The sequence below is a fragment of the Lynx canadensis genome, chromosome B2, assembly GCF_007474595.2.
Source record: "Lynx canadensis isolate LIC74 chromosome B2, mLynCan4.pri.v2, whole genome shotgun sequence".
NCBI classification, from domain to species: Eukaryota; Metazoa; Chordata; class Mammalia; order Carnivora; family Felidae; genus Lynx; species Lynx canadensis.
The window spans coordinates 124,376,278-124,399,265 of record NC_044307.1 but is presented as its reverse complement, the minus strand read 5'-3'; the positions used below and the strand labels follow the sequence as shown (position 1 = coordinate 124,399,265).

The 22,988-nt window shown below is 42.3% G+C and overlaps 1 protein-coding gene across 1 annotated transcript; it reads left to right on the top strand.

The window, feature by feature from the left end:
• Positions 1-431: 431 nt before the first annotated feature.
• IFNGR1 (interferon gamma receptor 1) lies at positions 432-22,233 on the top strand. Its single transcript, XM_030316435.1, has 7 exons — positions 432-649; positions 11,017-11,131; positions 11,829-11,992; positions 13,796-13,965; positions 16,117-16,303; positions 19,011-19,138; positions 21,354-22,233. The coding sequence occupies exons 1-7, from the start codon at positions 565-567 to the stop codon at positions 21,912-21,914; spliced, it is 1,410 nt and encodes a 469-aa protein (XP_030172295.1). The 5' UTR covers positions 432-564; the 3' UTR covers positions 21,915-22,233.
• Positions 22,234-22,988: the final 755 nt, after the last annotated feature.

Genomic DNA, 22,988 nt, shown 5'->3' with positions numbered 1-22,988 from the left:
GACTTCCATGACCTTAAGGCCGAGCGTCCTTGGAACGGGCCTCTTCCTGCCTTCCGGTCCTAGTCTTGCCTACTAGCCAACGCCCGGTTCGGCACTAGAGGTCCTGCCTTCCCGCTCAGGTTCTGGTCCCCAGCCCCCCAGGCCGCATCCTGGCCCCGCCCCCCGCCCTCCCTTTCCCCCGCCTCCCGCTTCCCCACCCTGCCTCCTACTCCCCGCCCTAGCCCCCACTGCCCCGCCCATGCCCGGCTTCCCCGCTCTATCCCGCTGCCCAGTCCACGCCTGGCATCCCCTCCCTGGCTCCGCCTCCCTTCCCATGGCCCAGTTTCCCCGCCCCAGTCCCGCCTTCCCGCCCTATCCCGCTGCCTGGCCCACTCCTGGTCTCCCCGCCCCCCGGGGCCCCGCCTTCGTGCTCTGGCCCCGCCTCTCCACTCTGGCTCCTCCACTGCTTGCGGGTCCGTCCTCCCCTTGGAGTGTTGGTCCTCTGGTCCGGAAGTGACGCGGGGGTCGGCTTGCAGGCTGGACGCCCTAGTCTCAGGGCCGCACCTCGAGGCACCCCCGGGCAGCATGGCTCTCCTCCTTCTGCTCGTCCTCGTCTTCCAGGTCGGGAGTAGGGCTGAGATTAACGCCGCGGATCTGGAGCTGTCTTCGGGTATGTAGCTCTCGGCAGGGCGGCCGCCGGTGGGGGGGGGGGGGCGGGGGGGGCCGGACTAAGGAATCTGGAAGCACGCTCCGCGCGGCCGCGTCCTACTTAGCCTCAGACCTCGCACCGGGTTCCCGGTCGCCCCGGAACGTCTTCGCGACCGCCGGGAAGGCCACGCAGGTCTGCGCCGTCCGCGGACTTAAGTTCCCTTTTTCTCTCCTCTTCCGTTGTTGCCGAAATGACAAAACTCGCCTCTCGGTCCTCCAATCCATTTAAGTCATTTTCAAATAAGTGAGTTTCCCGATCAGCATTTTGTAGACGGTGGCCAGCGCTCATGACTTAAATATTCTTAGGGTGGACCCAAAATCCTTAAGAGAGTATTGTTCTCTCTCCAGCTGAGAATCATTAAGTGGCAGTGACTGGCCATCTTATATCTAAGTCTGGAAGTCGTTTAGTGCGTGAATTCAGGAGCGGATTTGTCAGGCTGTGCGTCTCTTCACTTAGCTTAGTTCCTCCGAGCATTTTTTTTTTCCTCCTGCTCGCTGAGATTTCTCCGGAAATAAGTGCTGGGAATACGCTTTCCAAAGCTCATCGTAATGGTGATTAGGAACTCCAGTGAAATCAGCGAATCTTTCCTGCAACAGGGTTAAATCTAAAATATCAGAAACCCCATCAGTCTTGAGTGTCTGTTCAGTGCCCACAGTTAGCAGCTGCTTGGAAGGGGTCAAGGAGACCCACCCTCCTGCACCGTTGGCCAACTCTGGGTCCAAACCTCTGTATTATGACTTCCTCTGTGAGCTCCTGTTAGGTGTGCTGTATTCGTATCCAGCTGTCCTTTGGACTGCTCTATAAGAGTCACACAAACAAGCAATTAGTCATTCCTTGGGACAGGTATTGTTCCGGACGTTGTCAATACAAAAATGGGAGTTACTCGGTTTCTATTTTCGAGGATCATGATTAGATAGCTAACAGTAAGTGCTGGGTACACACTGATAACTTCTCATCCCATCCCGTTTTCACGACAACCATATGATGTAGGTGCTATTCGCATCTCCATTTACGGATGAGAAATCAAGACACAAAGAGGCCTGCCCCACTTGTAGAGAGGTCACTGGTACTCAGTAAGGAGCTTGGCAGCTGGGCTCCAGAGTCCAAGTTCTTAACCACTCTGCAAACTGCCATTACCTCGGGCAGCTTCGTTGTCTATAAGGACAGTTGCCATATATTGTGGTAAGAGCCTGGACTTTCACACAAGCCACTGGAAAGCAAGATAGAGGTACCAGACTCTGACGAGGGGATTCAGGGAGGACTTCCCAGAGAAAGATCACCCCAGAGTTGAAGCTGGAGCTGGAGGTAGAGAGAGACTTGTGTGTGCAGAGGGAGAAGTGTGAAACAGCATGTTGAATTAGTGGAATACTAAGGGTTATCACTGTAGAATAGGTGTGTGAGGATACAAGGGAAGTTAAGATAGGGAGAGAGGTAGGAACCAGTTAATGAAGTGCATTGTCACGTGTAAGAGACAGCAACATAGCATTGGCTAACCTAGGCAAAAAGAAGAATTTATTGGCTTAGAGAATCCAAGCAACAGTTAGAAAGGCGTAGGTGCCATCTGGGCCTCAGAGAGCTGAACCAGTCAGTCAAAAGTGCCAAGACACTCTTTTGCTTATTGTTGACTCTGGATGTGGATACCTTTTCCTACTTGGCAGGAATCATGGATGTTGACAGCTTTTGGGTTTTGACATCTTGCAGCCTCCACCGTTCTGACAGAATCCCAGGGGAAGGCTCTGATTTGCCCAGCTTGGTTGGGTCAGCCACCAGCTGGCATGGGAAGGACCATGTTACAGAGGCTGGTGGTAGGGGAGTTCCCAGAAGAGAAATAATGTTCCTGAAGGGAGTACTGGTGCTGAGCCAACAAAATAATATGCTCACTCACTATACCTTGCTCAAGTTGGTGGGCAGTCACTGGATTTTAAGCAGACAAATGATATTATGCAGGATCAGTGAAGCCATTTAGAAAGACCTACATAGTCATCTTACACAGTAGTTTGGGGGTAGACCCAAAAGAGGGAGGCCAGTTATGCCGCTGCTTAAGTCGGGAGGAATTGATGAAAATGGCAGTTTAAATGGAGAAGAGATGACAGCTTGAAAAACATTCAAAAGTCAGAGTCAGCAGGAGTCGGTGTTTGGGTGTGGGAAGAGAGGAAGAGGGTACCTAGGGTTCCTGATGTAGGTGGAGCATTAAACTATGTGCCACGCCTGTCTGAGTATGGCCCCTCCTGAGCCAGCCTATCTTGCTTTCCAGTAGCTTGTGTGAAAGTCCAGGCTCTGACCACAATATATGGCAACTGTCCTTGTAGACAAGGAAGCTGCCCGAGGTAATGGCAGTTTGCAGAGTGGTTAATTAAGAACTTGGACTCTGGAGCCCAGCTGCCAAGCTCCCTGCTGAGTACCAGTGACCTCTCTACAAGTGGGGCAGGCCTCTTTGTGCCTTGATTTCTTATCCATAAACGGAGATGCCAATAGCACCTACATCATATGGTTGTCGTGAAAACGGGATGGGATGAGAAGTTAACAACAGTGCCTAGCACTTGCTGTTAGCTGTATAATCATGATCCTCAAAAGCAGAAACTGAGTAACTCCCATTTTTTGTATTCCAACACCTAGAACAATGTGGGCCCCCTTGTGATTACACAATTTGCATATCCTTGAAGCCAGCCCTGGGAGTATCGCCTGTCTGCTCCCATAGGAACATCTACTCCTATGGCCTTCTGTACCCCAGCATTTTGTAAACACAAGAGCTAGTGACCCCTCCCACCCAACCCTCCTTTTTTTCAGTGCATTTTCAATACATTTGCCTAGATTTTTACAGTGTATTTCCCTAGTTTGTGCTGTGTTCCCTAGGCTTTTAAAGTTAGTTTAAAATGTAAAGTCTCAAAAAAAATAAAAAAATAAAATAAAATATAAAGTCTCCAGAGATTAGGAGGAAAACCCATTAGGACAACCTACTTCTGGCTCTTGGCTAGCTTTCTTGGCTCACCAGTGCCTGACATTTAATACACACTCAGTGTGTATCTTATAGCATTGAGTTTCACTGGTATATTTAGTAGTTCATCTCAGATGAGGGAATCTGGCAGGAACAGTAAGGCAGGCAAGAGAATATAGCCAGTCTCTGCAAAATCTAAGTGGTTGGGAATGTATTGTGTTACAGTTATGGGCTTTTGTTAATATTTCTTAGGGAATGGATAGGGAGAATGAACCCATGTGTGCTGTCTAATAATCAGTGGTGTTTTGCTTTTCATACGGTTTTACCTATAAAAGTAGTATATATATTTTGAAGTGAATCAGTGTCTCCCTTCTTAGAGTTTTCTCTTCCACTCTGGGTATTACCTAAAGAGCACACTGTACTTCCGCACAGATATGGGGCTCTTAACTTACCTTCTCCACTGATAAAGTAGAGAAAGCCTCTTTTCTGACTTGAGGATAATGTTCTGGGTGTGCTTGAATTTTTCCTGATTTTCTTTGGATCCTATTTTTACTTATTTCAGAAATTCAGAATACTTACGACAGTGCATTTTAATTATATTTATTGAACAGGCTAATAGTTTTCTTTTTCAGCTTATTCTGAAACATGATCCGTATGGACTTTGAAAGGTCCACAGTTTGGTTCTATATCTAGGAAAACCTCAAGCTATCTAATACAATGTAGCAGCACACCGTTGTTATACGAACTAGACCAATGTTTTAATGGTTCCATTTTAAGTGGACAGAGAAACAGAAGGAGAATTGAACCAGAATTAAATGAATTCCTGACAAGAACGAATCTGTTTGCTTACAGTTTTCTTACTACGGGAGTCCCTTTATTTTGGGTTATCCCAACACATAGTAATCAGAATGGTAGATACCCATTCAGTCGTTGTCCGTTCCAAAGAAATTATTTCCTTTCATTACATGGTTCAGATTTTACAGTGGCCGTCATATAATTGTGGTAGTATGATAAATCAGGTAAAACTACTTGAATTAGATGCTTGTGAAGTCATCAGCAAATAATCATCTCCAATTCCAGTTTATATATGGAGGTCATTTTCTTATTTTATTCAACTATGACAAAAATGATGCTTCAGTAGCTTTTCTTAACTAAAACCAGCAAAACTTTACAGACTGTCTTGCCTTTAAGTAGCTTCTCTAAGCCTTTGTTCTTTCATTGGTAAAAATATGTGTAATAATCTCAACTCCCTTGTACAATGGTTTGTGTGGGTTAACTAAGACAATGCATAATAAAGTGGAGCACATCCGACTCTTGATCTCAGCTCAGGTTTTGGTCTCAGGGTCATGGGTTCAAGCCCTGTGTTGGGCTCTGCACTGGGTGTGAAGCCTACCTTAAAAAAAAAAAAAATATATATATATATATATATATATATATATATATATATATAATTAAATTTAAAAAATAAAGAAATCAAACTCATCCATTTCAACTATGAGAAATTTAAAATAGGCTCAGCCGCTCACTTGTTCTAGATGGAACCGAATAAATGGGAGCCTGTGTAAAATCCTGCATTTCAGGACAGAAAGTGGCTGAGCAGATGTTTATTGGATAAGCACTAACTGGGTGGTGGTTTGAGTACAAGATCTGGGGGGATTTGGGGTAATTATAAATTCAGCACAAGCCACTAGTTGATATGTCCATCTGTTTAAGAAGAAGAGGAAGAATAGTATTTCATTCATGTCTGTCGTATTCTGGGTTCCACAGCTTAAGAAAGAGTGAATGATAAAACCAGATCCGGAAGACACACAGGAAGACGAGCAGACTGCAGAGATATTAAGAGTATTGATCGTATTGATCCAGCTGAGGAACTATTTTGTAGAGAGTAATAATTTCATTATGGACAATAATTATTTTATTATTTGAACCCTTAGCTCTGACACTTTTTTTCCGAAGGTATAAGAAAGCAACAGAAGCAGAAAACAGACTGTTTTTGTATTTGTTTCACAAAGTGATGGATGATTCAAAGCCCGAAAAGACTGAAATGTTTGAATTAAAAAAATGTATTTTCATGTACAAAACTTTTATGAACACTTGAAACATGTGCAAGAAACATGTGCAAGAATTCTTAAAAGGTCTGGAAAAAAATTTTTTTTTTAAAAAGAATTCTTAAAAGGTCTTTATTTTTAAATCTAGAGGATGCTGCTTGGGCACCTGGTGGCTCAGTCAGTTAAGCGTCCGACTTCAGCTCAGGTCCTGATCTCACAGCTCATGGGTTCATGCCCCACATCGGGCTCTGTGCTGACAGCTCAGAGCCTGAAGCCTGCTTTGGATTCTGTGTCTCCCTCTCTCGCTGCCCCTCCCCCACTCATGCTCGCTCCCTCTCTCTCTCTCTCTCTCTCCCGGAAATAAATAAGCATTAAAAGAAAATTAAAAAAAAAAAAAATCTAGAGGATGCTGTTATTTGCTAAGAGAAAAATTTGGAAGGCATTAAGAAAATAGCCATTTTGGGGTGCCTGGGCGGCTTCATTGGTTGAGCGTCCGATTCTTGATTTCTACTCAGGTTCTGATCCTGGGGTCATGGGCTTAGGCCCCGCGTCAGGCTCCATGCTCGGCATGGAGCCTGCTTAAGATTCTATCTCTCCCTCTGCCCCTTTCCCCTGCTTGGGTGTACTCTCTCTCTCAAAAAAAGGAAAAAATTTAAAAAGAAAAAGAAAATAGCTATTTTGTCAGCTCTATACAAGCTTTCAGGAGGTAATCATAATATATTCTGGAAAAGAAATGCATAAGTCTTGATTTGGTATTTTTCACTTTTTTCCCCTGAATTTCTCATGTCATTTTTCAGTTTGCAATGAAGGAAGAACCCTTTGTAAAAACATCTTACATGCATGTAAGACCCCTGCATGTAAAAACATGCAGGTGGCCCTGCATCTTTCATTTGGGGAAAGTGTTAGAACTTTTCTCTGACAGTTGTTCATTCACAGAACGGTCTGGATGCTTTCATCTGGAGCATTTGTGTTTGACCTGTAGTGTCAGATGGCATAGAATCCCCCAAAACAATTTAATTCCTGACCCTTGTATCTTTCTTCATGCTTCTCAGCGTGTCCTTCCCGTAGAGAGGTTGGCAGGCAGATTGTCAAACGGATGTCTTCAGACTGCAGAGCTCTGTTCTGCCTTAGATGTGCCCGTCTTTTATAGTCTTTGCTGCTGTGTTCACATTGGTGAAGAGCTCCTGTGGCTGTCGCTTTTTCAGTCACGGTGCAGATGCTGTTGGTGGTTATGGAATGGGGGGGGGGGCGGGAGGGCAGGTGCAGCCTGTGCTCCGGTTAGCATCCACGCAGAAGAGACCTGGAGATGTCTGTAGTTCCCTGCTTCCCCTCTGCTGCTGTCCCCAGCAATTAGAACAGAGCCGTTCTGGCTTTTGGTCTTCGGTGACATCCCCATTGCCCTGTTTTGTGGCGCTGCTCCCTCACGTGCTGATCTCCGTCAGTTTTTCTGTCCTCCTCTTGCTCTTTTTCCATATCCTGTCTCTCCCAGTTTATCAAGAGGAAACAGTTGATTATAACCAGCACTCTCCCTTCTTCCCCCCCAGTGTGATAAAGAACTGATTCTTATTTCCTCTGTTTAGTTTTGTTAAATCCCCTAAGAGGCATCCTGGGAAGCAGATTTTAAAACAGCTGAAGTTTATTCTGGGTTGTTTGTAGACACAATGTATCAAATAACTGAATCCATTTCCAAAAACAACCAGAGTCCCAGAAAGCTAGTTGCGCATTTTCCAGAGATGGAGAAATCCGTAACATTATTTAACTTCATTAGATACTCTAGTAGCATCTTTCCCTAAACTCTATAGATAATCCTCTTGCTGTTTCTCCACACATTTTTATTGATAGAAGGTAAATTTCTTATGAATAGAAATTTGCTATAAGCCTTCATTATTTTAATCTGAATGTATAACAGTTTAAACTTTAGGTCACAAAATTCTGAAACAACGAGAAAACTACTCATGGCTGTTTACCGTACGAGTTTGGCAAATAATGACAAAGGCAGATGTGTAATAACCACACGGTTTCTCTTCTGGTAGCATTAAAACCACAGGTTACTTCAGAGTTTCTCCTTTACTATAATGGTAATGCCTGTCTGTTCCAATCCATTGGACCCTCCTCCTTCCACTACCTGCCTGTCTTGATTGCTTTGAAAGCTGTGACTTAAGCCCTTGTTCTAGTCTAACCAGGGCAAGCTTCTGCTTAAATTATGGGAAACCTCATTTGATTCACATTAAAAACTAATCTGATACACATCCACTGTTCTGTGTGGTTTTATGATTCAGTAACTTCTTAAATATAAATGCACTTTACTTAATACTCTTATATAGGTTGGCTTCTATATGCCTGTTTCTCAAATACAGGAATCTCAGTTGGAGTCTATACAATTTAAAAGTCATTCCTATTGGGCATAATTTTTTTTTTTTTAAAGAGATTCAAAAGGCAGTGAAGAACTCACTTTTACTGGAAACTGGAGGAAGTCAGGTCCTAGTTACCAGAGGCAGAAAGCTTAGCCACGCTGTGGGCTTTCAGGAACAGGGAGTCTGTAGAATAGGAAATGTGCCTGGTGCCTGGCACGACCTGGCGGGGAGGTCTCCGAGCAGTGCTGAAGGTGCCACGTGGTTTCTTCTTGCTTCTTAGAGTAAAATGCAGGACTAGAGAGAGTAGTCAGGAGAATGACTGTTAATAAGAACCAGAACCTGGTGGTTTGAAAATTCTCAGCCTCTGGAGAGGCAAAGGAGGCGGAAATTAAGAAATGGCTTCTGAGAGAATTTCAGATTCATTATGAGTTTTCTTAACATCCAGTACCTATCTTAGGTTGAAAATTAGGTGTATATGTGTGGATATTATTTGATATTAATGTTGAATTGAACCTGGGGCGGGGAGTGCCTTGTATTTCCTTCTCAACCACAGATTATAAATTGTTTGAGACTAGGTCGTTTCATGAATTAAGGTGCAAGCATATACAAACAGTTCTAAAAACCTAGAAAAAGAAAGCTTCGGTACCCCCTGCTAAGTAGGGTCATGGTTGCTCTACCAAAAAGCAAAAGAGAAGAACCAGGGCTAAATCTGGCAAGGCTAGTGCTTTCTGGCTCACCTGCAAGGAAATTGCTTAGAGAACCAAAGATGATAGGTACCAACAGCTGTCAGCTGTATTTCAGGAAGAGCAAATGGAAAACTTGCAGGTGTCTGATCACAGGCTGCAGAAAGCGCATACGCAGGATAAGTAGGTAGTATCTGAATCTGTGAGACATCCTCCCAGCTTCGTAATCTCGACCTTTTGGCACAGATTGTCACACTGCTTAATAAGTAATATGGAAGTTAGACATTTTGGCAGTAATCAAAGCTATTCATTGCGGGAGAAGCCATGAAAAATATATTGGAGTATCAAAAAAATTCTGTTTTTAAATTAGTTTTTCCTCCTAAATAATAAAAAAAAATTACGAGTACCCTATCACTACACCCAGTAGTGAGAACCAAAAATGTCTCCAGACAGTGCCAAATGTCCCTTCGGGGACAAAAGAAATCATCTCTTGTTGAAAACCACTGATATCAAGGAAGAAAATAGCCAGAAAAGGGGGGGGGGGGGAGGAAAGACCTTAGAATTTAATTGCCCATAAGTCTGTATTTTTTACCTAAATAATTCTTGATCTGTGTTCTGCTTTAAAAAGGTAATACAAGTGTGAGGGGCGCCTGGGTGGCTTGGTCGGTTGGGCATCTGGATCTTGCGGTTCGTGGGTTCAAGCCCCGTGTCGGGCTCTGTGCTGCCAGCTCAGGGCCTGGAGCCTGCTTTGGATTCTGTGTCTCCCTCTCTCTCTCTGCTCATCCCCTGCTCACACTCTGTCTCTCTCTCAAAAATAAATAAAGATTTTAAAAAAAGATAATACGAGTGTGAAATAATTGGAAATTAAAGCAATGCACCAGCTTGGATTTGAATATTGGAATTTTTGCTTTGGGAAAAAATCTAGGAGGTGTTTCCTTTAATAGTAAAGAAATACTTTATATATGTGAAATTAACACCTCACGTGACAGATCAGGAAATCTGAAATGACTAGCAGTATAGCGAAGAAAGAACCCACACTTCCTAATGTCCAGCCCAGGGAGTATTTTTCTTATTGGAGCCCCATCCACTTTATACAACCCTAAGTAATCATCATTATCAGCTGGAGTACCTTTAAAAAAAAAAAAAAAAACACTTTAGCTCTCAGATTTTTTTTTTTTTTTTTTAAGTAGGCTCCATGCTCAATGCAGAGCCCAGTGTAGGGCTTGAACTCATGACCCTGAGATCAAGACCTGAGCTGTTATCAGGAGTTGGACCCTTAACTGACTGGGCCACCCAGGCTCCCCTCTCAGAATTTTTGAGGCTGATGATGACTTATGTTTGTAAGCCACTGCACTGACCGCATTGCTATTCATTTATTTTAATTGTAATTATATTATGTTTAATGGTTTTCAGATAGGTAGGATTGAATAATCTTAAAATTGAGGTCGTATCACCAACTCTGTATCTTCATGTTCGCTCATAAAGAAGGGAAGGGTGGGAGAGAAGGAAGGAGAAAGAAAAGGAGGAAGGGAGGAGATGTATGTGTATGTTTGTTTTCCAAGGGGTGATAGACAACAGCCGTCTACACTGAGCAGGGGGGAATACGTGGCTGCTTTTCATAAATAGTAACAAGATGTTAAAGTGACTTCTGCCTCTTCTGTTCTCTCATGGGACTCCCATGTTAGCAAACCCTTTCTAAAATGGTTTAAAAGCGCAAAAGGGAGAAGTGTTTTGTGAAAAGCCCTGCACACCCCAGAGAGCAAAATGTTAGTGCAACTCAAGTGGTGGATGGCTCCTTCAGGCCGTTATTAGGCTGCTATTCCTGGGCTAGAGACGAGGTGCTGAACGTGTGTAACGATACCGAGTAGAGAGTTGAGAGCCCGGATGGTATTTTAGACTGAAATTGACCATCGCTTGGGGTAGCCAGCTCTCTAGACATTGAAGGCAATCTGTGGTATCAAATATAGGAAATGCTAGTGATTAAACGAATTCAGGATTATTATTACAACAGGTAGTGCATCTGTTCATAAAAACTCCCAAAACATGAGAGGAATTTATGGCCTTTACGATACTTGTATTTCCCGTGTATCCCAGTGTTGTTTCAGTAATTTAAAGTGAATCAGAACTCTATACATTTTCCAATAAAATTAATTTTTATACATCTCTATTAAATAATTGTATAGTCTGTTCTGGCAAATTCTACCTTTCTTCAAAATATGTGTTCGGCTACCATGGCTCTTTGTGACGTTTTCTAATGTTAATGTTAGTTTCTTACAATTGCCCATTTTACTTTTTGAATCTCTTACAGTGCCAAAACCAACGAATATTGAAATTAAGGCCTATAACTTTAATACTGTCCTATCTTGGGACTACCCGACCATGTCACAGACCCCTGTTTTTATCGTACAGGTAAAGAACTATGGGTAAGTGTTAACTCTTTTCATCCTTTTTATTCTACTTTGCCTAGGTCTTTGTACTTTCCATGACTGTGTTTTGCCCCATCATCTTCCTTTCCCATGTGGCAGAACTTCCTAAACTGCTTGTAGACTTCCAGAAGCTCTAAGGACGCAAATTAGTTATTTTCACAAGACTTCCTGCCTTTTAGTTCTTCTTCCTGTCAAATTCAAGTAGAGGAGTCTCAGCAACTTTCAGAATTTTTTAAGGCATGACAAATAAAGCTTAGAATTCGTATGAAAAGTGAGGTCATCTTACTTGCCATAGTGAATGTGTTGTTTAGCAGAAAGATGAGAATTTCAGAACAATTTTAGGAGTTCCTGTTAAGAGTCTTTGTAATGTGTTAGGTTCTGCAATCAAGTAATGATTATCGATGTTAATAGAATCTAGAATTGTTTAAAGACCAGATTTTTTACAATTACATATGGAATGTACTTTGTTCAGGTGTTGTATTTTGAATTGAGCCTCTTTATTGTAAAGGAATTTATAGGACTTCTAACCAGAGTAAGGGCTTCCTCCTTTGTCCGGCTTCTCCGTCCTGTTCTTAGCTCTTTCGACCAGCTACCAGCTCCATGCTGTGAGTGAAAAGCAAAGCACAGACAGAGATGATTGAAGTGTACAGATTAACAAAAGTTATCCTTGTTTCTTTACTCGTCTTCATTTTAGGGAGGCAATCTGGGTTGATGCCTGCAATACCTCTCATCATTCTTGTAATATCTTTTCCGCAATTACCGATCCATCACTTTCTCTCTGGGCCAGAATTAAAGCTAGACTTGGACAAAAAGAATCAGCCTATGCAGAGTCCAAAGAATTTATTTTGTGTAAACAAGGTGAGTAGAATTTTGAAATTTGAAAATACTGACACACGTCTTCTGTACGTATTTGCTTTTATTAGCACTTGCTAAAAATTATCGCAATGCCCAGGAAACCTTTGGAAGAATTTAGGGAGTTTGTATCTTCCTCTTTCCCTGAGCTCCACAAAATAGGGATGAGAGGTGCCCATCACTTTGCCCCGTCTAAACCATTGCATTTCTACTCCCTGTAAACACGGATCGGTGCTGCCCTGCTGGGCTCTGCACCGGCCTCCCCCGCTCCCCTCCTCCAACGCTCCTTGCTCAGTTACACTTACCGAGGCCAGGGGCACCTGCTCTCGTTCTTCCTCCGTGTGCCCAGTCCCCAAGGCCCTTGGGAATTTTATATACCAACTTAATACATTAAGAAATTTTAGATTTCTGCAGTCTCCTCAACCCCAGTGATTGTCAGCCCTTTCTCCTGCCAGCATCGCATCCCCATGGCATACCTGATCTGAGTTATGACTTTAAGCTTCAGAATCTTCAGCACCAATTCCTCTTTTCTGATTGAAATCCTACCTGTAGCTCTCCTACCCTCACTTGTGGGTAAAGAAGTGATTAATCATGCGACTCCTCCCTAGTCTTCTATGCCCTTGTGCCTTGCCATTCAACTTCTCTCCCTTCTTCAGTTGCCACGTGTCTTTCCTTCCACTATGGCCTTGATTCTGCTCCTACGCTTCAGCTGTGCCTACCCAGTCTCTTCCATTGGCCCTTCCTCCACTTGCCCTTGAAATAATTTTATTCCCTCGAGTCCGTGCCTTTGTTATCTGTGAACTGTGCCCATCTGTATATTAGATTTTTCCCACACAGATTTATCAAGGGCACACTATGTGCTAGAAAATATGCCAGGCCCTGAAGATAAAAATAAACCTGCCTGGTACATGGTAAGTGTGCAATAAATATGTGAAGAATAGGTAAATGGCTCACCAGCAAAGTCTCAAGCATCAGGGACACATAATAAATATTTGTGAAGTGAATAAATATCTGGTTTTGATTTTCACTCTAAAAATTGAATCTATTTAGCAAACTTTTATAAGAGCCTCATGCCAGACATCTATAGGTGTTGGAGGTACAAAGAGTTTCAGTGAGTGTTCAAAGGTAACTAAAATGCCTTTTCTGAAACATTTTTTAGAGAACAGGTTTCCTTTTTAATCTACCAGAACCAAAGGAAAAGGAAAAATAACTTAACAGAGCTTCTATTATGGTAAGGTTTTTTTTTTTGTTTTTTTTTTTTTACCAGAACTCAGGACCAGAGCTCATGACCCAACTGTTTGTTTTCCTTTAGGACTAGAATTTAAACTGCTAAAGAGAAGTTTAGGTTAGATAAGAATACTTCCTGCTTGAGATTAATTAAACATTTATTAAGAACATTCATTTTTTTAAATTATTTTTTAAAAGTGTTTATTTATTTTAGAAAGAGAGAACAAGCAGGGGAGGGGCAGAGAGAGAGGGAGACACAGAATTCGAAGCAGGCTCCAGGCTCTGAGCTGTCAGCACAGAGCCTGACGTGGGGCTTGAACCCACAGACTGTGAGATACCATGACCTGAGCCAAGATCGGATGCTTAACCGACTGAGCCACCCAGGCGCCCCTTTATTAAGAACATATAGAATATCATCTAGATCTTTGTGGAATGGTTTAAACATGATCCTGCTTTAGAACAACAACAGAAAAAGTAGGTTGATTGATTTTGGCAGTTTTATGCAATGTATTATAAAGTTCCAGGGGAATACTAATTCTGCATTTTTTTTTTTTGTCCCTGCCCCCCCTCCCCCAACCACAGGGAAAATTGGACCACCTGAACTGGGCATCAGAAACATGGAAAAACACATCATTATTGACATATTTCACCCTTTAGCTATTATAAGTGGAATGGAGCCAGTAGCCATATATGGTGAAGAAAATTGTTACTCATTCAAGTACGAGGTGCATCTGAGAATAAATGGAAATGAGGTATGTGTTTCTATTTCATCTTTTCCAAAATGGCAAGTTTTCTGTTGCTCACACGAAGTTGTTTCTGCATGTAGTGTAACCATAGTAGAATGCTTATGAACATTCAGACAAGACTTACGGATCATAGACCTTACCATAGGTTTTGTTAAGAAACACGACCTAGGGGCGCCTGTGTGGCTCAGTCGGTTGAGCATCTGACTTTGGCTCAGGTCATGATCTCACAGTTTGTGAGTTCAAGCCCCGCATCAGGCTCTGCTGACAGCTCGGAGCCTGGAACCTGCTTTGGATTCTGTGTTTCCTTCTCCCTCTGCCCATCCCCCTCTTGTGCTCTGTCTCTCTCTCTCTCTCTCTCTCTCTCTCAAAAATAAATAAATAAATGTTAAAAAAAAAAAAAAAAGAAAAAAGAAAAGAAACACGACCTAAACGAGTGCTGGTGGAGGGAACTGGCTTGGAGTTCATCACTAGCACTGGTGTCTTTGCCTCATTTAACAGCATGGTCCTGTTTGAGGATCTTAAACCTGTTTATTTCTTCCCTGGCAAAGTGAGGATCATTTTAATCTTTCCTTCTGCATTGGTAGTGATGTAACGTAACATGAAGCTGTGATCGGAAATCATTGTTTTGGAAAGAAAAAGTAGCAGTACTGCGGTGGGGATGTACTGCATTCTGGCACCAGTGTGCAGCCCACGCCTGGACTGGAATTGTGCTAGTCCATCCATTCTCCACGGCACTGCCGCTGCTTTATTTCATAGTGTTTGTCAAGCACATGCTCTGCGTGTTCTAGACAAACCTCTGGTGATGCGTGAAGCAGAGAAACAAAGCAGGGAGGGGGGAGATGGGCAGCAGCATTGGGGGCGCTAGTGGTCTTCGGTAGGGTGGTTGGAGCAGGGAAGGTGTTACTGCGGCCAGTGCGGGGGACGGTTAGGAGGTGAGCTCCAGGGGGCACGTCTGGGGAGAATGTTTCAGGCAGAGAATCTGGCAAAAGCACACTGGGCACGTGAAGAGCAGCGGGACTCAGCAGAGCCCGGGAGCAGATGAGGTCAGAGGTCACTGGGGGGGCCACATCCGGTGGGGCACTGGAAGGGTTTGACTTTTATTCTGACTGAGGTGTTGTGCCTCTGGGAAGATTTAAGCGGGAGGAGTGACATCAGACTTAGATTTTTAAAACTTGACTCTAGATGCTTAGCAGAGTTGTCCTCTTGACGTGCACATCTAACCATAGTACTTCACCGCCTGAAACCCTTTAGCAAATCCCCACCAGCTACACAGTTAAGGCCTGAATTCCCTCTCGTGGCGTGGCCTGCGAGACCCTCGTGATTTGGCCTCTTGCGTCCTTTCCAGCTTTCTGTCTCCCCGTCCCTTCTCACCCGAATTGTATTTGTGCTTTGGCGAACTGCTGTTGTGTTCTTAGTTCCCTGCGGGTGCCGTGCTCTTTACGGGATGCCCTTCTCCGCCCACTCACCTTTGGCAAATTTCTACTCATTTTCCAGTGTTCAGCTGGCATTTCATCTCCCCTTTGAAGTCTTTTCTGACACGGAAGATTGTTTGCTCCTCTGTGGTTTGGATATTCCCAGTTCCATTAACGGTCCCCCTTGCACTGCTCATCACTCACATTTCTTTCGGCTCTGGCGGAAGTTGTTTGAGGTCAGGTACTGCTGTCCTACCTTCGTGTCTTCAGGCCCTACCTGGCACAGGTGATGCGCACACTTTGGCGGAATGAATGGTAAACTGCCAGAGACTGCCTCGGTCCCTTCTGTGTACCACGGCCAAGAGCTGCTACAGTCTTTGCGAAATACCTTTCTTATTCTTCCTACAGATGGGTTTATAGCTCTCCCCACCTGTTTCTAGCACTACTGGAATGGGACTAATGAACGTTTGCTGGTTTAACGACAACCAGTGAACATTCTTGCTATTTGAGTTTTAAAATGTATGATCCCTAAAAAGAACATTTTACTGGAGATATTTCATAATGCTGTGTTGAAACAACAAAATTGACTTACTATTTGATATCCACAATGCTATTTTCAGACATGGTTCAACTTTCATCCCATATATTCTCTTCAGGGGTTTGATCAGGTAAATGTAGGTGATTTTGTTTGTTTTTGCAGAATAAAAGAAGCCACACATTTTCACTGTCGTTTGTTCCCATGCAGACCTCATATAAAACGGATGTAGAGGAAGATAATTGCAATGAGACTCAGTGCTATCTAACTGTCCCAGTGTCCTCGTTGGATTCTGAGTACTGTGCGTGGACAAAAGGATTCTCAGAAACATGGCTTGTTACAACTGAACAGTCCAAAGAACTTTGTGTTACCACTTTGGATGGCAAACACATGGAAGGCAAGTTTCTGCTGGTTTTGTTCTAAATACAGGGAGTGATGAGCAAGCTAGGTGTTGAAAAGAGGCAGTTTCAATAAATCTCTGTTCGTTTAAAAATCTGCAATGGTTCTATTCCTCAGAGAAGTTCAAAAGTACAAATAAGCTCATTTCTCAGGCATTAAAAGATATAAAATGGCCGATTAAAGAAAGCCACATGATGACCTTTTGACCTAGGAAAGAAAGAAATACAACACCTAAAACTGCGTGCACTTCAGGATTACACATAGCGACAGAAGTCAGCTTAACTATTTCCACATGGCAAGGTGCTATGTACCCATTACAGTGTTCTTTGTGGGGGTGGCAAGTTTAAAAACTGAATAGCAAAAATATTCATTGGCTTATGTGATGTGAACTGGATAAATACTAGAAATTAATATCCAAAAATAAATATTGATAAGTTTATTTAAAAATAAGTTTATTTCATCATACTTTCTTTGTGTGAGGGGGTACATATAATAGAACTTTAGGACTAACATTCTCAAGGGGCACCTACCTTAGCTGAAATTAGGGCCGTTCTTTGCAGTTATGAAATTTAAATGTTCATTACGGGTAATTTATAAAATCTAAAAAGCGAGAAGAAAACAAAATTATCGATAGTTCTGTCATCCAAATATTCAGTTACAGTTTGGTGTTTTTTTTTTCTCATCCTGTTCTCTTTTTCTACATAGCTGTGATCATATTGTATAGTGTATATAATTTTGTGTACTGCTTTAAGTATTTATTATAAGTATTTTTCCATTTTATTTCACATACTTTATTCTATTTTCTGAGATCTTTAGACTGTTTCATCATGTAGAACGTGTATACTATTTATTGTTCCCCAATTTTGGACTTTTAGATTACTTACAGATTTTTTCTATGATAGATCATGCTTTGATAACTGTCTTTGTGTATATATGATTGTCAGCCTGTTTTGAGAACATATCTCCTGGGAACAAAAATTTTCTGTTACAAGTAGCTTTTTGAAGAATGGGGATCTAGGCTGAAGAACTAGACCAAAGGCCTAAAATTTAATATTTATAACTTTTTTTTTTAAATTTTTTTTTTTAACATTTATTTATTTTTGAGACAGAGAGAGACAGAGCATGAATGGGGGAGGGGCAGAGAGAGAGGGAGACACAGAATCGGAAGCAGGCTCCAGGCTCTGAGCCATCAGCCCAGAGCCCGACGCGGGGCTCGAACTCCCGGACCGCGAGATCGTGACCTGAGCCGAAGTCGGACGCTCAACCGACTGAGCCACCCAGGCGCCCCTAATATTGATAACTTTTAGATCATTAGGACAAGGGTTTCAAATAGGTGACTTAAAGCAATGCAGTGCATCTTACACTCTCTTGGATTGTGTTGTTTTGAAAAATAAAGTTCTTACACACAAAATTCGAAATAATGCAGATGCCTTAGATTTAGTTTTTAAAAATGTGGTTTATAAACTGGGCTGGCACGATGGCCACATGGTGGCACCACTGTGGCTCAGGTTCCTTGCCTGCCTGGACTGTGCTTCTAAACACAGCGCTGATGTTAGTTATGTCATTATCTGATCTTTACTGCCGTAATAACTTCGTTTTTTCCACATCCTATAAAATGTGTTATACAAGCATTCCCTTAGTAGCAATTTCCAGAGTCGCTGTTCCAAAAAGGTAACTTTGAAATCGAAATCAAAGGTAATAAGATGCCAGTAGAGAGGTCAAACACCACCGTGATCTGTAGAGGACTGTTCATTTGAAAGAGAGGACTGTGCAGCTAGAACGCGGAAGATTGTGCTTTGAAAATAAAAAGCAGCATTAGAGCAGAATACACAGCAGTGATTATAAATGTGCTCTGAAACAAATCTTTCCCATTGTATGTTATTGTCTCTGGTTTGTGTTGAAGGGCACCTAGTTCCTGCGCAACAGCTCCTGTCTGTGTGTGTTATGTGTGGGTCTGTGTGTCTTTACAAGTACTTGCCATCTAGAAGTGAATATAAAATGTAACAAAATTCTGAGGAGTGGGATTCAGTTATTTTAAAAGGTATAGATATTGCCAGAATTTTTTAAGGGATCGATTTTTAAACTTTCTTTTGCCTTGTTAATGGAGAGAAAACTGTAACTCTGGAAACACCCTATATTCAGGGCATGAAGAAAACTGTTATGAGGGGCGCCTGGGTGGCTCAGTCGGTTAAGCGTCCGACTTCGGCTCAGGTCATGATCTCTCAGTTTGTGGGTTCAAGCCCCACGTCGGGCTCTGTGCTGACAGCTCAGAGCCTGGAGTCTGTTTCAAGAGCCTGGAGTCCGTTTCAAATTCTGTGCCTCCCTGTCTATCTGCCCCTCCCCCTACTCCCTCTCTGTGTCTGTCTGTCTGTCCGTCTCTCTCCAAAAAAAGTACACGTGAGAAGAGATTAAAAAATAAAAAAGCAAGAAAACTGTTACGAAAAATCTGTTCTAGCCACTTTGCGTCATGAAGGTATGGTTGCAGAAAGTGGAGAATCGCAGAGCTGGAAAGAATCACCTTGGTCTCTAGGACAGGCTCCTGAGTCTTTGATCACCTCATCTGACTTCTATGGCAAGTGCTCTTTGCAGTCCGGACCATATTAATCACCTGACGGGCAAAGCACTAAGGCTTTATAACTATTTCACAGAGACAGCAGCATTCCATCTTAATTCTAATTTGTGATTTTTCCCTTTTTTTTTTTTAGATTCTGTTTGGGTTCCAGTTGTTGCCGTTCTCTCCCTTTTTGTAGTTCTCGTCGTGGTATTTGTATGTTGTTACACTAAGAAGATTAATCCCTTTAAGAGAAGAACCATCATGTTACCAAAGTCCCTGGTAAAATATTTAAATATTTTTCTTTAATTATATACACTAACACATTAACTTGGACCTTTTTGATAGTTGTTTAATTTTTTAAGTAGAATGATGTTCAGCAGCGTATCACCTATCAATCACTCAATCTACCACCCACCCAAAACCCCATAATTTTTACTACACATCGTGTGCTTTCGTATATGCACAAAACAAGAACACGATTGGATAAGTCTGTTAAGGAGCTTCAAGAGTAGTGGGAGAGGGGCGCCTGGGTGGCGCAGTCGGTTAAGCGTCCGACTTCAGCCAGGTCACGATCTCACGGTCCGTGAGTTCGAGCCCCGCGTCAGGCTCTGGGCTGATGGCTCGGAGCCTGGAGCCTGCTTCCGATTCTGTGTCTCCCTCTCTCTCTGCCCCTCCCCCGTTCATGCTCTGTCTCTGTCTGTCCCAAAAATAAATAAAAACGTTGAAGAAAAAAAAAAAAAAAAAAAAAAAAAAAAAAAAAAAAAAAAAAAAGAGTAGTGGGAGAAAAAGATAAGTATTCAGTGAGTGAACAGTGTTCAAACACAGAGCTTTCCATACAGGCCAGCAAGGACTTCATCCACCTTTGGAGGGTGCTGGTTAGTTGTGGCCTTTCTAGAGGCGGTGAGGCTTGAGCAATCTTGATGGAAAGACAGGAGTTTATGCAGGTACTGAGGGACAGTATGTGCCAAAGCCCAGGATCAAGAAAGCATGGCGTTTGAAAATCTCAAAATACAGAAACACTATTGTTACGGTTGGACTGTAGAAGAAAAGGCGGTCACACATGAGACTGGAAGTTTCACATTTTAATGTCTAGTATTTAAAAGCCTTTGTGTGGACGCCTGGATGCCCTGGGTACAGTTGGTTGAACGTCCCGACTTTGGTTCAGGTCATGATTTCACGGTTCGTGGGTCTGAGCCCTGTGTCGGGCTCCGTGCGGACAGTGTGGAGCCTGCTTGGCATTCTCTGTCTCCCTCTCTCTCTCTGCCCCTCCCCTCCTCGTGGGAAATAAATAAACATTCAAAAATAAACATGATTTATTTCTCTCAAAAATAAATAAACATTCCAAAAATAAATAAAAGCCTTTATGCAATGAAAAGCCCATTTACAGGTAACAGGATCGTAGCTACTTGGATGAAATATAACAGGAACAATATCCATGATACGCAAAGGAGACTTTTCAATTTGTATTGAAAACACCTTTCTCTCCAGGAGAGAATTCACATGTGAATTCTAGTATTTGTCCATACTAAGTAAGTAAGTAGTTAAGTAGAACGCAACGTTGCAGTCCATAACTTTACACCCACTAGAGAAGGAAAAATAAACCTGAATATTCAGTAGTTCCACTAGTAGTAAACTGGTGGAAAGTGGGAAAAGTAATCCAGCGCTGGTGGGAAGGTAAACATATAATGGGTAGAGGGTGTAGGAGTGTCATAAACGTTCCACAGCCTTTGACTTAGTAATTCTACCTTCAAGAAATTATTATTATTTTTTTAATCTTTATTTATTATTTTGAGAGAGAGAGTACCCACACAAGCAGGGGAGGGGCAGAGAGAGAGAGACAGAGGGAGAGAATCCCAAGCAGGCTCCTTGCTGTCAGTGCAGAGCCCAGCGTGGGGCTCATTCCCATGAACCACGAGATCATGACTTGAGCCAAAATCAAGAGTCGGGACACTGAACTGACTGAGCCACCCAGGCACCCCAAGAATTTATTCTTATAAAGCCGCTTCATAAATAAAAAGATGTATAAAAATATTCACTTCAGCACGTTCCATAAATCATAAAAATAGGAAACACTTCAATATCTACGATCAGAGAAATTACATTAATCAATCAGGATAGAGAAATCAGGAGGCAGTGAAGATTATAATAAAAATTGTAATTATGAAGGCGAATGGTGAGAATATTCTATAAGTAGGTATTCTCCGGCTATAGATGTAATGTGTATATGTGTGAAGTCACATAGAAAAAGCAACATAGACTAGTTGGATGGCGGATGACTTTTTTAAAATTCTAAAAACCTCTTTTTAATCTTAATATAGTATATTTTATTAAAAATCAAGAAAAGGCAACCACCAGATGCCATTATATTATTACCATAAATATACCATTTGGTAGTATATTTCATTGACCATTATTCTTAGAGCATTTCTTTTTAAGGATGTGCACTTAAGTTTAATAATTCATTATGTTTCATCATTTATTTTTCTTCCCTTAGCTCTCTGTGGTGAAAAATGCCTCTTCGGAGACAAAATCTGAATCAAAATGTGTATCACCCATCACCTACCAACCGATTGTCTCAGAAAATGAGAAGATGGTCTGGGAAGAGCAGTTGTCTCCAGCGACAATTTCCGATCTGCCCGCTGAAGACAGTCTGGAAAAAATGGGACACCACGAAGAACTACAAGTGGTGACCCCTGAAGGGACTATTTCTGACATGGCTCCTGATAGCCCTCAGACCCCGGTAATGAGAGAGAATTCTGTCCGTTCAAATAGTAACCAGTCTGAAACCTGTGTTGTCGCTTTAAACTCCTGTCACTCCAGAAATGGTTCCGAGAACGGCACTGTGGAACCGCAGAGCTTCTCGGACTCAGAATTTCCCCCAAGTAGTAAACCTGAAATAAAGACCGAGGAACAGGAGTCCGTAATGCTGAGAAACACGACCACCTCCTTTGGTTATGACAAGCCGCACGTATTAGTGGATCTGCTGGTGGATGAAGGCGGTAAGGAATCCTTGATCGGTTACAGACTTACAGCAGATTCCAAAGAGTTTTCCTGAGATCAGAGAAGATGCGCCATCTCAGAAGGATCTACCTTTTTCCCCAGACGGTTTTTCTGCCTCGATTTCATGAAGAGATCATGATTTTAGAAGCCGTTTCTTTGTCGACATCAACCAAATACAGTAGTATCTTGGTTTACATAAAGGGCAAAGAGCCTCTGTGGCACTGTCAGATTTGGCCCGAAAACTGCAGAAGCTGTAAAGAAACAAACCGTTGTCACATAGGAACTTTTCCATCCAGCTTGCATTATCAGTGAACACGCTAAGAATCCTGCTTCCTACGACAGTGCGTGAGATGCCTCAGGTCCTTTCTAATCACTTCCAGTTGTAAACTAGTTTTGTTTTGTTTTGTTTTCCTTTTCTGTGCCTTAGCATGTTATTTGTTTTTGCAAGTCTATGTCCATAGTATTTTTAAATGCTCACTTTGAGAAGAAATCGTGAAAGTTTTCCAAACGTGAATTCAAAATCTAATTCAAGTCAATAGACTTCATAAAGAATATGTAAATACACACATGTATATATTTTGTATGGAACGTTGTATTTAGATATTTGTAAATAAAGTATGTTTAAAATTCATTTTTGTACTCATTTATTCAAGCACTCAGGCAGTTAACCTGATATTTTTTTTATCCATTTGCTTGTTTCCACGTAGTAAGACTATAGAATCGTTTCGTAATTATTCATATCTAATCTTCAAAGCAGTCCTAAAATAATCTAATCTTTAAGAATGGTCCTTTTATGTCTATTTCTTTTTTTTTTTAATTTTTTTTTTTAGTGTTTATTTTTGAGAGACAAAGTGCAAGTGGGGGAGGGGCAGAGAGAGGGAGACACAGAATCTGAAGCAGGGCTCCAGGCCCTGAGCTGTCAGCACAGAGCCCGACATGGGGCTCGAACTCACCAACTGCGAGATCATGACCTTGAGCTGAAGTCGGACGCTTAACCAAGTGAACCACCCAGACGCCCCCTACGTCTGTATTTCAATATTTAGCATCCAATGTACAGAACGCTGTCCCAAGCTCTTTGGGGAAGAAACAAAAAGGCAGGTTTTTTTGTAGAGTATTAAGATTGAGGGGT

Bases quoted from the DNA above. Each gene is read 5' to 3' on its own strand.
- IFNGR1 (XM_030316435.1), top strand. From the start codon at position 565: ATGGCTCTCCTCCTTCTGCTCGTCCTCGTCTTCCAGGTCGGGAGTAGG. The intron at 650-11,016 runs GTATGTAGCTCT...AATCTCTTACAG, and splicing joins GGATCTGGAGCTGTCTTCGG to TGCCAAAACCAACGAATATT. The intron at 19,139-21,353 runs GTAAAATATTTA...TTCTTCCCTTAG, and splicing joins TCATGTTACCAAAGTCCCTG to CTCTCTGTGGTGAAAAATGC.